Genomic DNA, 15,712 nt, shown 5'->3' with positions numbered 1-15,712 from the left:
CAACCATGGAGAAAAGGCAGGTTCACCCTGATACAAGAACTCTGCAATGGGCTTAAATAAATTGTACAGCATAATGAAAGAGATGAAGGATGGAGCCAAACTTGCTCAAGACAAACGGATCACACCGTACAGGTGATATTAATAATATTACTATTCAAAAATGTTGTGTGCAATAAAATCATTTAAATTTGGTGTAAATTTTCTTTCATTGACCATTACTCAAATGGCTAATAATTTGAATATGTATAAAAACTTGCCATATTAAGTTATTTCTTCCCAGAATATTATAATTGATAAGAAAATAATAATTGATAATTATGTGTTACTTTTCAGCATGAGAAAGTACCTTGTACAGAACCTGGTGGAGAAAGGTGTATCTCCTAATCAGATCATGGACGTATCAGGTACATTCAATGGAAAAAGGGCCTATAAACATTATAAATATAAACATTACATGTATTAAAATATAAGCTTACATAACATTTTTTTTCCTCTCATAATTATAAAAATGTATATATGTACACATGATAATTATCCGAAATTATGGTGATATTTGGCAAAAATGTCATATTACAAAGAATAATAAAAGTATCTAATATAGCTAAAATAAATTAATGATAAACTGTACTCCCTTACACAAACACAAACTCGATTACGAATTATTCCCATCTGAAGCCTGACCAACAGCGTCTCATTGATTTTAAATTTATTTTTTGATGAAGTTGATTTTGTATATAATCATATCCGAATGTATAATATGTTTGGTTACTTTTGTTTATATTTTTTTAAGATTTAGCAAAGACGGAACTACATTTTGAGTCTTACTTACAGGGGGAGGAAAACCGTCCATGTGTGTTATGTAGGGAGAATTTACGCTTGAAGGTTTTACATTTGCAATGAAATAATTTAATCTTCCTGCAGACAACTACACAAAAAGTATATAATAAATAGGATATTTCTACGCCACTCTACCAATATCGCTCTACCACTAGACCACGAAGGCGATCTGTATATATGTAAATAAATAAAGTTTTGGAATGATTAATCTAAGATGGCGTTTATTAATTGACCTTATTTTTCTCGAATCACCACTGAAAGATACATAAATCATAATTTCCTTAGATACATTCTATAATTAGAAAAGAAAGAAGGGGATATCGTCAAGAATGCAGGCGTGTTTCATGTTCATTTTCATGCTCGATGGCCATGTGTCCCTTCCAAATCGCCATATTGCCAACAGATGTCAATGATGTACACACTGACGAAACTGGGGTTATCGTCGCTGGTCACGTGTCATGTTTTCAGATGAGTCCCGATTCACTATGCTTTTCCTTGAGAGGCTTTGCCGTTTCTGGCGACGTCGAAATGAACGTCAAACCAATGTCGACCTGAGACATCATGACACATTTTGTCGTGGAAGGGCCATGGTGGGTTGTTATCACTATGACCCATCCACTCCATAAGTATTCAAGGGGGCACAGGGGGCCCAGTCGTCTAAGGCGCCGCGATTCGCTGTGCAGAGTTGCGTCCCTTGGGCACGCCAGAAACCTATGATTGTGGGTTAGAATCCCGGTTCGCCCCGATTATGTTACTAGGTTTGTCAGCACCATACCCGTGACTCGTGGGTTTCACCGAAGTGGTAAACGTCTGAGACCTGCATCACTTCGGGCTTTCCTCCCACATTAAGCTGACACGCCGTGATATAACTGGAATAATGTTAAAACGGCGTTAAACCCAACTGACTCACTCACTCATAATTATTCAAATTGTGCAAGGAAGGGTCACTGGACAGTACTCTCGGGACCAACATTCTGACTCAAATTGTTGTCATGGTCGCAAGGCGTGTAGGTCGACGTTTTGTCTTTCAGTACGACGACGCCCGTGCTCACCGTGCGCGAATCGTCAATGTTCACCTCCAGCACCACAACATCCATAGAATGCCATGGCCAGCAATGAGCCCAGACTATTCCCCCATTGAAAACATCTGGGGCATGTACGTGAGACGTGTACGTCAACGTCATAATCTGCCGACCATGTTGGCTGAACTTGGCCTGGCGCTGCAAGACGAATTGGACAGGCTCCCTCAAATTGCCATGGGGAGACGGTAATACGCACTACTGATAAAAACAAAGTCAACTTTAAAATTTCCCATCTTACCCCTATCGTCCTTCAAGATCGTTGGCGGTCATAACATTTACTGTTATACTTCACTACCGGGCTGTATTGAGTCCCCAATTCGTTCATTATTACTACATTTCATCATTAAACTACAATGTATTTCTAGAAACTAATATCTCTTATTTCCAAGTATCCCCATCTTCGCTTGAAGAGCATATATACGTAATGGATGCTGTAATAAAAGTAACACGTGACATGCAGTTATTTTGGACTATATAACTCGAAATATGAGGTCAGTGATTGAAATGTGAGAACGCGATGCTTGATTGGTTGACCTTGTGATTCGACCAATCAGACATCAATCCCCGAGGCAAGATGGCGAGCTCACCACAGGGTCTGTCGTTTGTTTTTGAAAGTGAGAGTAGTTTGTAACCCTTGATGTGGAGGTGGAGTTTGTGCACTCAGGATATACGGATGAAAGTTCAAGCGGATATCATGTGCATGTGTGTTGGTTCATCTGCGCTTTGGACAATTGTAAGTAGATTTCGCTCCCACCAGTGTAGAGCCATTTGGGGTAACCTGAAACATTAGAATACTAGGAAAACGACACTTCTATTGCATAACGTGTGCTCGTTAGTTCATATACACATTGGACGATTATAAAAATGCTTCACGTCCACTCATGCAGAGCCACTTGATACAGCTTACACAGTCGCCTAGCGATTTATTGTTTAATCACCCACACCCGAGCCTTGTACCAGCACCGACTCATACAATTTACCCTCATGCTATTTGACTTGACCAGTGTGAATGCCACGTCTACAGTGTGTAGAAAAGTCATTGCAGATGGCCAGGACGGTGCTTGTACGATGTAGAGCTTTTCCTAGGTCAGTACATACATGTTTCAATGCTCCTTTTCGTTACCCGACCTAGGGCTCAATGTACTTGATATGGCTTGAGAGGAGCGGTGACAATGCGCTTGAAAAATCATAGCTGATGAATCAAGGTCAGGCAATTGTTACGGTTACATGTGGTTTTCATAGTTATACTTGCGATCCACGGTATTTCAGTTAGAATGTAGGTAACATGTATGTACCAGGCGGCATTGTTGTGGAAGACATGAATTGGACACGTAGCAGACGACAATGTTACTGAATACACGTAGCAGACGACATTGTGACTCAATTGTAAATATAATTATTTACTTGGTCGCGTCGCTATATGGCTGAAATAGTACCGATGCGACGTTAGATTTTAACTCACTCACTGTAACTGAATACACGTTGCAGACGACTTTGTGAGGTCAAGTTTTCCACCCGTCTACTGACTGCAGCCAAACAGAAAAAAACCTTCACGAGTTACGGGTTAAATCCCGAGAGAATAGTTTTATTTGAATCAAGTTGGGGACAAGTGATACTTGTACAAATATTTGCCCCCCTGTCAAAAAAAAGTTAACTAAGGCCTTGTTAAAACTGTTCATAACCTGTGGAATAGGTTCCACACTGAAGTAAGTGGAAATAGGTAGTTGGTGATGTGACACTCTGGTAAGTATGTAACCGTATTTTAAGTGGATTATTAAATTCTCAACGTCTCTCACGTGCAATGACCCCGAACGACTCAAATAGCACACAACATATGTTAAAATCTGATCTTCATGAGTTTAAGCCAAAGAATACTCCCCTCATTTTAGTCAAGTACAGATATCAAAATATTCCAGGACCAGTGCAATCAATACTCCCTCGACGTGCTTTGTGGTGTAAATTGGCCCAGTTGTTGCCATACCGGGTACATGCATAGCCTGGGAAGAGAATATCCTCATCGTCCATCCAAACTGTTTCACGCAACGTAATTAAATCACAGTTTTGATTAAAAACAATTTTCCAAAATGATATTCCTTCGCGTTTAAACGGTCGTGAGATCATAGCCAATATCACATGTTGATATTGATAAACAATGAACAGGTTCATGTACATTTCTAAAGACCCGTGAAGATCAGACGTTAATACCATTATCTGTATGTGTTGCTGTTTAACCCCGCACGCATCACGATAAGTAGAATAGAAACCGAACCGTGAAGATCCGGGTTATAATAAGTCTTCAGCAACCCATGCTTGCCGTAAAAGGCGAATATGCTTTTCATAAGAGGCGACTTACGGGATCTGGTGGTCACGTTAGCTGACTTGGTTGATGCATGTCATCGTATCCCAATTGCGTGGATCGATGCTCATGATGTCAATCACTGGATTGTCTTTTGTCCAGACTCGATTATTTTCAGATCGCTGTCAACTAGCTGGAATATTGGTGAATGCAGCGTTAAACCACAAACAAAACATTCACACTTTCCTGCATTCAAAATGCGTACTGTAGTCACTTAAAAATAAATAGGCAATAAGCTTTTATCTGCTGGTAATTCGCAGTAGTTCTTAGGCGGGTGACTTTGTGTATTCAAGAGTGATTTGATCTAATAAGAAGATATTTTACTGAAGGTGACCCAGTATAAAATGTGATACAGTTACACAGAATAGTGATTACTCACGTGTACTTGAATTCATAAACATATTATTAGTTCGATAACAAAATAAAAATAAAATATAACAAAATAATATTTAAAAATATAAAATATTGACATGGATCTCTGTTAATGAGCACATTTCTATTCGTAATAACAGGGTGCCGTTGTATAAAGCGAGCTCTGTCGCAAGTCTATGTTTAATTAAGGGTGTCACCATCGCATCAGCACAAAGATCGCTCTTTGGGACGGGGCCCCGGGTTTACTGGCTGAATTAGACAGTATACAATGTACTGATAGTCCCCGCGATATGCAGCGAGAGTAAGTACATTTTGATCTGGGGCGACTGACCTAGATCGAGGTGCGCGCACTACTGAATATAACCGCTCGCAGGCAGTAGACCGGCAACTCTAACTGTATACTGTAACGATTTCTATCAATTCTGTGTATTTTAAAGGTTATCAGTAACATTGAGCAAAATAAACATTGAAATTCATCACCGTTACAACAGAAAATGAGAAAGATATTGTTCATAATTACATCTAATTTCTAAAACCAATCCGCATTCAAAACTGAAAGACACGTTGAAGTATGAAAAGTCAAACCGTCCTCAGGATTTAGGTATGGGGACAGAAAGAGGTATACCCGTAAAAACGAATTACATGATTTACAGACACGTGAAGATCCGGGATAAAATAGGTCTTCAGCAACTCATGCTTGCAGTAATAGGTGACTATGCTTGTGTCGTAAGAGGCGATTAGCGGGGTGGTCAGGCTCGCTGACTTGGTTGATGTATGTCATCGTATCTCAATTCTCAGGATCGGTGCTAATGGTGGGTGAGTTTGGTTTTACGCCGCTTTAAGCAATATTCCAGCAACATCAAGGCAGGGGACACCAGAAATGAGCTTCAAACATTGTACCCATGTCGGGAATCGAACCCGGGTCTTCGGCGTGGCGAGCGAAAGCTTTACCCACTAGGCTACCCATTCGGTGCTAACGATGTCAATCACTGGATTATCTGGTCCAGACTCGATCATTTACACACCGCCGCCATATCGCAGAATATTGCTGAGTGAGGCGTTAAACAACAAACAATCAAACAAACAAACACCATGATTTACATTTTAAGCGCTTGAACGAATTATTCTTTGAACTAGGGCTGCATTTTCACGAATTAAAACCAAATTTCAAATTCTGGTACTGTCATCTTACAAGAGTTAATAGACCACTACTGGGCTCACTTGCACAAAGCGATCTTAGCGCTGAGATGATCGTAACTCCAATACTTTAACATAGGCTTACGATAGTCTTAGCACTAAGATCAATTTGTGCAAGTGGGCCCAGACCACTACAATAGAGGCCTACAGTAGTGAACCGGTAACTTCGTAGACTTTCTCTTGATCCTGTTACTTGAAAGCAGCTGTATCGACTTCGGAATTACATCTGCACTCTGCAAACAATAAGCAGCTGTAAAATAAGACAAATTATTTGTACAGTTAGAGAAAAACTGGGTTTGCAAAATTTATAAGTAGGCACTACTGGCGATGTCACCAATGAGGATCACTCCAGATGTCAAGGTCGTAGTATACAAAAAGCGTTGCATCAAACTGAGTGAGTATGGTTTTACGCCGCTTTTAGCAATATTCCAGCAATATCACGGAGGGGGACACCAGAAATGGGCTTCACACATTGTACCCATGTCGGGAATCGAACCCGAGTCTTCGGCGTGGCGAGCGAAAGCTTTACCCACTAGGCTACCCATTCGGTGCTAATGATGTCAATCACTGGATTATCTGGTCCAGACTCGATCATTTACACACCGCCGCCATATCGCAGAATATTGCTGAGTGAGGCGTTAAACAACAAACAATCAAACAAACAAACACCATGATTTACATTTTAAGCGCTTGAACGAATTATTCTTTGAACTAGGGCTGCATTTTCACGAATTAAAACCAAATTTCAAATTCTGGTACTGTCATCTTACAAGAGTTAATAGACCACTACTGGGCTCACTTGCACAAAGCGATCTTAGCGCTGAGATGATCGTAACTCCAATACTTTAACATAGGCTTACGATAGTCTTAGCACTAAGATCAATTTGTGCAAGTGGGCCCAGACCACTACAATAGAGGCCTACAGTAGTGAACCGGTAACTTCGTAGACTTTCTCTTGATCCTGTTACTTGAAAGCAGCTGTATCGACTTCGGAATTACATCTGCACTCTGCAAACAATAAGCAGCTGTAAAATAAGACAAATTATTTGTACAGTTAGAGAAAAACTGGGTTTGCAAAATTTATAAGTAGGCACTACTGGCGATGTCACCAATGAGGATCACTCCAGATGTCAAGGTCGTAGTATACAAAAAGCGTTGCATCAAACTGAGTGAGTATGGTTTTACGCCGCTTTTAGCAATATTCCAGCAATATCACGGAGGGGGACACCAGAAATGGGCTTCACACATTGTACCCATGTCGGGAATCGAACCCGAGTCTTCGGCGTGACGAGCGAACGCTTTAACCACTAGGCTACCCGACCGCCCCTGAAATTTGAAATTACTAATAAATGGTTCAAGCACTAATGACGGTACAAGGACAATACCCACCGTTTTCCTACAACAATATATTAATTTAGATGGTTAATAACAACATCACTGTTGGTTATACAAAGAACATGAAGCGAAAATAACGAAAAATATAAGTATCTAAGATACAAGAGACTCTGAGATAATAAACCGTGTCCAAGATAAACAGACCGCCTCCGTGGTCTAGAGCGTCCGCCCGGAGAGCGGAAGGTACGGGGTTCGATCCCGGCCGCATCATACCAAAAATACCTATGGTACTTGTTGTTACCCTGTCTGGCGCTCGGCAATAAGGGGTTAAAGCAAGGACTGGTCGGCTCGGAGTCAGTATACTGTGTCTGAGTGGGGTATTCATGTTAAACTGCGGCATGGTATCTATAAATCGGCATCAGTCCGGTCTAGTACAAGCAGCCACACACACACACACACACACACACACACACACACGTACATGTACGTCGCTCTTTAAGTGCAATAATCATGGACGCGACATTAAGCCCCATTTCACCACCACCAAGATAAACAAGGTGACCAGGCGCTGAAGCGATGCTGGTTGACTTCGGTTTCAAAGCACACGTCTAAGACACTGTTGCCGGGGAAGTGTCTTCATGAGATTTGTTTGTTCGTTACGCCGCACTCAGCAATATTCCAGCTATATGACGGCGGTCTGTAAATAATCGAGTCTAGACCAGACAATCCAGTGATGCAGGTCTCAGACGTTTATCACTTCGGTGAAACCCACGAGCACGGGTATGGTGCTGACAAACCTGGAAACATAATCGGGGCAAACCGGGATTCGAACCCACAATCATAGGTTTCTGGCGTGTCCACGGGACGCAACTCTGCACAGCGAATCGCGGCGCCTTAGAAGACTAGGCCACCCGTGCCCCCGATGAGTACTAAATACACAGAGATATTGAGTGATGGCAATAGATGGATAAGAAACAGGAAGGACTAGGTGTATCATGACAATCAACAGAATATGCTGGCGGTGTACTGAAAGGGTGCAAACTACCACGACAGATGACATGGGTGTCTACAAAAATGAATGTTTGAAGTGACTTGATATGTAATGGGTCATGCACCCCCGATTGGTCAAACATTCATCTATACATCGTGGCAACGTGGGGAATCAATCCCCAATCAATCTGAGGGAGTCTTGTATGGTCACGTTCGGCTAACTTAGCGGGTGGACTTTGACGTAGGCGAACACGTCTCCCGATGTCCCCGTTGTGTTCTTTGAAGGAGATGTCAGGACTCGTGTTTGGCCATTGCATTCTTGTGATGTTTTGCTGCTTGAGTAGAAAGTTAGGATACGAGCACGGTGGGTAAGACCGTTAGCGTTTCGAAAGACGAGCAAACGGCACCATGATTGACGCAAGTATGTTATCTCGGTAGTTCTGTCCAGTAACCCTTCCATGGACAATAAGCAGTGGCGATCTGGCTGTCATAGTGATTCCAACCCATATCTTTACAGACCCACCCCTAAATCTGTCACGTTGCCTTACGCTGACGTCCGCATGACGTTCGTTAGGACGCTTTTAGACATGTCCACTTCTACCCAGTAAGTCCAGAGTGAATCTGGACTCGTCTGGACCGCATCCGTGGTCTAGAGGTAGAGCGTCCGCCCGCGTCATACCAAAAGACGTTAAAAGATGGTACTTGTTGTTACCCTGTCTGGCGCTCGACATTAAGGGGCTAAAACAAGGACTGGTCGGCTCGGAGTCAGTATACTGTGTCTGAGAGGGGTATTCATGTTAAACTGCGGCATGGTATCTCAGTGAGCTAGCACTATAAATCGGCATCAGTCCGGACTAGTACAAGCAGCCACACACACACACACACACACACACACGTCGCTATATAAGTGCAATAATCATGGACGCGACGTTAAACCCAATTTCACCTCACTTGGACTCGTCTGAATCATTGAACGAGACCATCGGAGATTCAACCAGTGTTCACCAACGTATGGATTAATTCGATTGTATTTATATCTTTAATTGTTTATAAATAAGTATCTAAAAAGAAATACTAAAAGGTGGAATGCGTTAAACAGATAGTGGAAGATGTGTGATTTGTTCAATGCCTTAAGTGTTATCCGTTAACCCGATCACAGGGTTGCTGGCTTTCGGTGTCCCTCCTTTCAAAGGTAAGGATGATTAAGATAAACGAATTAGTTAAATCAATGCAGTAAACATCACAGAAACTATCTAAATGAACAATGCCAGTTGTACGTATGCAGATTTTGACGTGGTAATACAAGTACATTACCCATCGTGTGTGCACATTTTAGTTGTCTGCCATTTTATACTAAAACCATGAAATTTTCTCTTTACGTGCGCACGTGTTTGCTTCTTTTCTGGTGTAATCAGTTCAAAATGAAGGATGTTGTTGAGATCTGCCGTTCAGAGATTCCATGCTGCAAGTGGGCACACATAACAAGCGGCTCGGCTCGGCTCGTTCATCAGGAAATATTCGTGCTCCCTGGGTCATCGGCACCCCTCGGCTTAGGCTATACTAAATGTAGTGAATGCTGGCTAGTCTTGCGCCATGACAGCATATATATATATTTCTAAAATCTTTCATTAATATATTGCTTGATTTAATCACGATATGGCTGAAATATTGCCGATGTGACTATAAACCTTAACTCACTCACCAAGGGAAGTCCAGATCAAACTGAACCAAGTCTAGTTTCTAGATTATATATATTTATTTATTTTTCTAAAAGCCAAGGCAAGTCTCGATCAAACTGTACCAAGTCTAGTTTACAGATTCCACAGCGGAGGAGGGAAGCTTCTTTTGAAAAAAATAACAATATTTTAGAGAAATATTTTCAAAGACTAAGTGTTAGTCTGAACGCTGGTGATTGCATGGCTGGCACAGACAGGCACAGAATCCTATCGAGGCCGACACGCTGTCACGTTTAACTCGTGATGTGCGTGCATGTTCCAATCAAGCCGTATTTCTATGGTGACGATTACACGTGTTTGCAAGTAGCAAGTGAGGCTCGGTGGTAACTACCTACTGACGCTGGCATTTCTGCATCATCAACATACATCGTCCAACAGTACCTCGCAGTTCGACCACAGAGACAGTGTGAGGGTGTACGCGTCGTAATGATTACTGAGTACATTCCAATGTGAGACTTGACGCACACGGGCCGGTGGGGTAGCCTTGGGGTTATTGAGTGAGTGAGTTGGGTTTAACGCCGCTTTTAACAGTATTACAGTTATATCGCGGCGTGTCAGATTAATGTGGGAGGAAAGCCCGAAGTGATGCAGGTCTCAGACGTTTACCACTTCGGTGAAACCCACGAGTATGGGTATGGTGCTGACAAACCTAGAAACATAACTGAAATAGTGTTCAAAGCGGGATTAAACCTAACTCACTCACTCCTATTAACCAATTAGCGTCCATTTTGGAGCACAGATGTCCAAGGCGCCTTAAAATGCTGTTGAGTTGTGTTCCTTTCTTTGCAGCCATCCGCTGATCGTTGGTTCGAATCCCAGATTAGCTCTTATCTTGATCCCTGATTTGTTGCAACAAAACTTTGTACATTGGTTGTGACGAATCTATACGACCTGTGTCGCTATGGGTTTGTTTTTGTGATATAACTGCAACACTCCTCAAAGAAGTATGAAACCAAACTCACTCACTCACTCACACTCACATACTCACATATTCACATATTTAATATGTGTTTCTTTTCCCTTTTCCCCAGTCCTTGGAACATGGGGTTGCACAGAAACTGGTTTCGATCCCTGAAGTTCCTTGGCTGCTGCGTCCTTGTCTACTATGTAATCCAGGTAAGAAGCACAAGAAACAGTGTATCTAATCAACATTGTTACTATTTGCAAGGGAGATAGGTGGCCCAGCCGTCTAAGGCGCCGCAATTCGCTGTGCAGAGTTGCGTCCCTTACTTTTTATGATCGTGGGTTCCAATCCCGGTTCACGCCGTTTGTTCCTGGGTTTGTTAAACTGACACGCCGTGATGTGACTGGAATAATATTAAACCCGGCTTTAAACCCAACTTATCACTAACTCACTATTTGCATAGAAACATTAATCATCAGCAGTCTGAGATAACACGCCTATCCTCACAAGAACTGATAGTTTAAAGATTTTATACACGCTTGATTCATTAGCTGCCGATTCGAAGACAGTGGCAGTGGTTGTTGTTGATTTCAGCAGTTTTCTCGATGCTGTAGGGAGTGTTCGTCACTCGTCATGCCGAAGGTTCGGATGCTATTCCCCACATGGGGGGAGGCGCTCTTCGGGTTCGCTGTGCAGAGTTGCGTCCCTTGGGCACGCCAGAAACCCATGATTGTGGGTTCGAATCCCGGTTCACCCCGATGATGTTTTTAGGTTTGTCAGCACCATACCCGTGCTCGTGGGTTTCACCGAAGTGGTAAACGTCTGAGACCTGCATCACTTCGGGCTTTCATCCCACATTAAGCTGACACGCCGCGATATAACTGTAATACTGTTAAAAGCGGCGTTAAACCCAACTCACTCACTTACTCTTCAGGGGCGGCGGGGTAGCCTGGTGGTTAACGCTTTCGCTCGTCACGTCGGAAACCGGGTTCGATTCCCTAAATGTGTGCAATGTGTGAAGCCCATATCTGGTGTCACCCGCCGTAATATTGCTAGAATATTGCTAAAAACGGCTTAAAACCAGAATCACTCATTCACTGTGGTATTCCTTCCACATAAAGTGATACTGAACTGACACGCCGTAATATATAAGGGTGGATCAAACGATCTGTTGTATTTATATTATGACCAGCTTTGTGGTGTTCTTGTGTCTTACTTTGATACTGGAACTCGGGTGGCCCAGTCGTCTTAGGCGCCGCGAATCGCTGTGCAGAGTTGCGGCCCTTTGGCACGCCAGAAACCTATGATTGTGGGTTCGAATCCCGGTTCGCCCCGATTATGTTCCTAGGTTTGTCAGCACCATACCCGTGCTCGTGGGTTTGACCGAAGTGGTAAACGTCTGAGACCTGCATCACTTCGGGCTTTCCTCCAACATTAAGCTGACACGCCGCGATATAACTGTAATGTGAGGCCCATGTTGTTTTTTCCCGCTATGTGAATATTGCCAAAATCGGAGTAAACCCAACTAATATATATTTATACCACGTTTATGTAATATCATATATGTGCTGTATTTTGCTATTGGATATTAAGATAGACATTTCTTTTCTAGCAAATGCTGAATCAACCATGTTTAATGGACACCAACTTCTTACGATCTTATCCGAAGTTCACCGGAGATGCCCGAGTACCTCCGGACGTCACGATAGTGACTGCTTTCTTCAACCTTGGTAACTTTAAGAAAGGAAAAGATGCGGTGTTCGGTCCCACGCTGTATCTGGAGTGGGCCACGGTGTACAAGCATCTCATGAACCCACTGGTTGTATACACGGACTCGGAGCAGTTTGTCAGACTGTTCACCGACATGCGACAACACCTGATGAACATCACAAAAATCATTAAGATTGAAAAGAACCAGTTGTGGGCTTTTGACCATTTGGACAAAGTTCGTGACATCTATTCCGACCCGAACTATCCGAAATACCAACCAAATACAGTTGTTCCAGAATACCCCTGTGTTCAGAATGCAAAGTACGCCTGTGTTGAGAAAGCCATAGAGAGTGACGTCTTCCATACCAAATATTACATGTGGCTGGATGTGGGTTACTTCCGGTTAATCACAAGCAGGAAGAGGGACTTCCGGTTAACTCTTCCGCGAGACTTTGACGAGAAAAAAATAGCCATCAATAAAGTGACTCGATATTCTTTGGAGGAACTACCAGAAGACATTTTCAAAAATAAATACGTTTGGGTGGGAGGGGGACTTGTCGTCGCCGAGAGAGATGTGTTTCGCCAGTTTGTGAAGGAATACAGAAGGGCAGTGGAGCATTACTTGGACTTGAAGCTGAGCAACTCGGACCAGCAGGTTCTGTTTGCGATGTACTCAAAAGCGGAGGTGCGCTTAAAACCTACCGTGCAACTACAACCATATTCATCTCATTGGTATGGGGACTGCTGGTTCTATCTAGGGTATCTGTGCTACGGAGAGCTGTGAGTGATCATGAATATGTTGGGTTTGTTTGCCGCTTGTCAGTTATATTACAGCGCTTCAGCTTGAAATGAAAGCGACGGAGGACATAGAACCGGTTGAACCCTACCGTGCAACTACAACCACATTCATCTCATTGGTATGGGGACTGCTGGTTCTATCGAGGGTATCTGTGCTACGGAGAGCTGTGAGTGATCATGAATATGTTCGGTTTGTTTGCCGCTTGTCAGTTATATTACAGCGCTTCAGCTTGAAATGAAAGCGACGGAGGACATAGACGTTTTACAACTTTGGCGCATTCGTCACCACTCGGCCCTTTCCGTAACCTGCAAGAAGACGGCTTGTCCCTGAATAACACGAGTTGGTCACGAATGGAGTCGCTATTCGGCTTGTCCCGGAATAACACGAGTTGGTCACGAATGTGTTTTATTTATTAAACCGTATGCCTGGTATGATAGTGATTGAGTTGTGTTTTAATCCGCAATATTCCAGCAATATCACGGTGAGAGACACCAGAAATGGGCTTCACACATTGTACCCATGTTGGGCTTGGTATGAAAGCTCCAGAGCTTGGGCATTCCCTCTATCTCTCTCAAGTGTAAAGAACTTTTCTACATTTCCTACTACATGCCTCCATGTCGTGTACCATGGCTATGACAATGCAGGTGTGATGCACCATGCTTCCAGGGAGCTGTTTCATCAAACAGATAAGCATCAAATTATTAATTTAGAAGATGCACATCTGCAATTTACTCAAAAAGGACTTTTTATGGATTGGATGCTTTACCTATCGAAAAATATATAATTTATGCAATTATTATTATTTTATTTATCTTCCATCATTTGACTTAAATCTGAACTTGCCGTTTCGAATATTTCTTCTGTAAACTTGTCGTTTGGATTCCTTGTGACTGAAACACTACAAACCACAGCTAAGTAGATTGATGGTTACTCGATATTCAGTTGCAACAGTTTGTGAAAAGGTCTATCCTTTATTAACCGACAAAATGCATTTTCTAGCATTTACGATGGTTTTAATGTTGAAGTGAGTGACTTTTGCCAAACTATTATTATCTATGACAAAAAACATCACATTGATAAAGGCACGTTGTTCTATTTCAGTTTACATTTTTTGGAATGACTTGAGTCAAATGTGTTGACCCTTGACAAGTCCAACCAAGGACTTTTAAGAAAGAATCACTTGAATCAAATGTGTTGACCCTTGACGAGTTTAACAAAGGACGTGTAAAAAAAATATTTGAGTCAAACGTGTTGACCCTTGACAAGTCCAACCAAGGACTTTTAAGAAAGACTCACTTGAATCAAATGTGTTGACCCTTGACGAGTTTAACAAAGGACGTGTAAAAAAATGATTTGAGTCAAACGTGTTGACCCTTGACAAGTCCAACCAAGGACTTTTAAGAAAGAATCACTTGAATCAAATGTGTTGACCCTTGACGAGTTTAACAAAGGACGTGTAAAAAAATTATTTGAGTCAAACGTGTTGACCCTTGACAAGTCCAACCAAGGACTTTTAAGAAAGAATCACTTGAATCAAATGTGTTGACCCTTGACGAGTTTAACAAAGGACGTGTAAAAAAATTATTTGAGTCAAACGTGTTGACCCTTGACAAGTCCAACCAAGGACTTTTAAGAAAGAATCACTTGAATCAAATGTGTAGACCCTTGACGAGTTTTACAAAGGACGTGTAAAAAAATTATTTGAGTCAAACGTGTTGACCCTTGACAAGTCCAACCAAGGACTTTAAGAAAGAATCACTTGAATCAAATGTGTTGACCCTTGACGAGTTTTACAAAGGACGTGTAAAAAAATGATTTGAGTCAAACGTGTTGACCCTTGACAAGTCCAACCAAGGACTTTTAAGAAAGACTCACTTGAATCAAATGTGTTGACCCTTGACGAGTTTTACAAAAGACGTGTAAAAAAATGATTTGAGTCAAACGTGTTGACCCTTGACAAGTATAACACAGATAATAAGATCTGAATGCCCATCACTGTATTGTGCGGCATTTTCTTTTACTGAAGAAACCACGTTGGTTACAGACGGTGAATTACACAGCGAGTTGTACCAGCCGGGCCCACGTATGTCATTAACTCAGCCTGTTGTAAGAATAGACAGACCAGAAAGTCAGTTCACAGAGGACAACAGAGGGACGCTAGTTTGTTGAACGAGACCATCGATCTTATCTTTAATTCTATTACTCTTTTGTAATGTGGTTAATACAGTTCAGATTAATGTGGAGCTATTCACGGAGGGAACGTGTCTGTATGACATTATTCACAGAGACAGACAAAGCCACACACCACGAATCGCATACCATGATAAATATCTTGGCAATAACTCACTTCTACCTGCTGAACGTTTTGTGAAATAAAATGTATTTATTCGTTAA

General features: G+C 42.1%; 1 protein-coding gene across 1 annotated transcript; it reads left to right on the top strand.

Annotated features, from left to right (window-relative positions):
- Positions 1 to 2,498: 2,498 nt before the first annotated feature.
- On the top strand, positions 2,499 to 13,815 carry LOC139458821 (protein HtrL-like). The gene is made up of 3 exons (XM_071240246.1): positions 2,499 to 2,652; positions 10,937 to 11,021; positions 12,422 to 13,815. Exons 2-3 carry the CDS (start codon positions 10,947 to 10,949, stop codon positions 13,301 to 13,303), a joined length of 957 nt encoding a protein of 318 aa, XP_071096347.1. The 5' UTR covers positions 2,499 to 2,652; positions 10,937 to 10,946; the 3' UTR covers positions 13,304 to 13,815.
- The last annotated feature ends 1,897 nt before the right edge of the window (positions 13,816 to 15,712 follow it).

The sequence above is a fragment of the Haliotis cracherodii genome, unplaced genomic scaffold (genome assembly GCF_022045235.1).
Source record: "Haliotis cracherodii isolate W230 unplaced genomic scaffold, xgHalCrac1.p SCAF_13, whole genome shotgun sequence".
NCBI classification, from domain to species: Eukaryota; Metazoa; Mollusca; class Gastropoda; order Lepetellida; family Haliotidae; genus Haliotis; species Haliotis cracherodii.
This window is presented reverse-complemented; position numbering and strand designations above follow the sequence as displayed.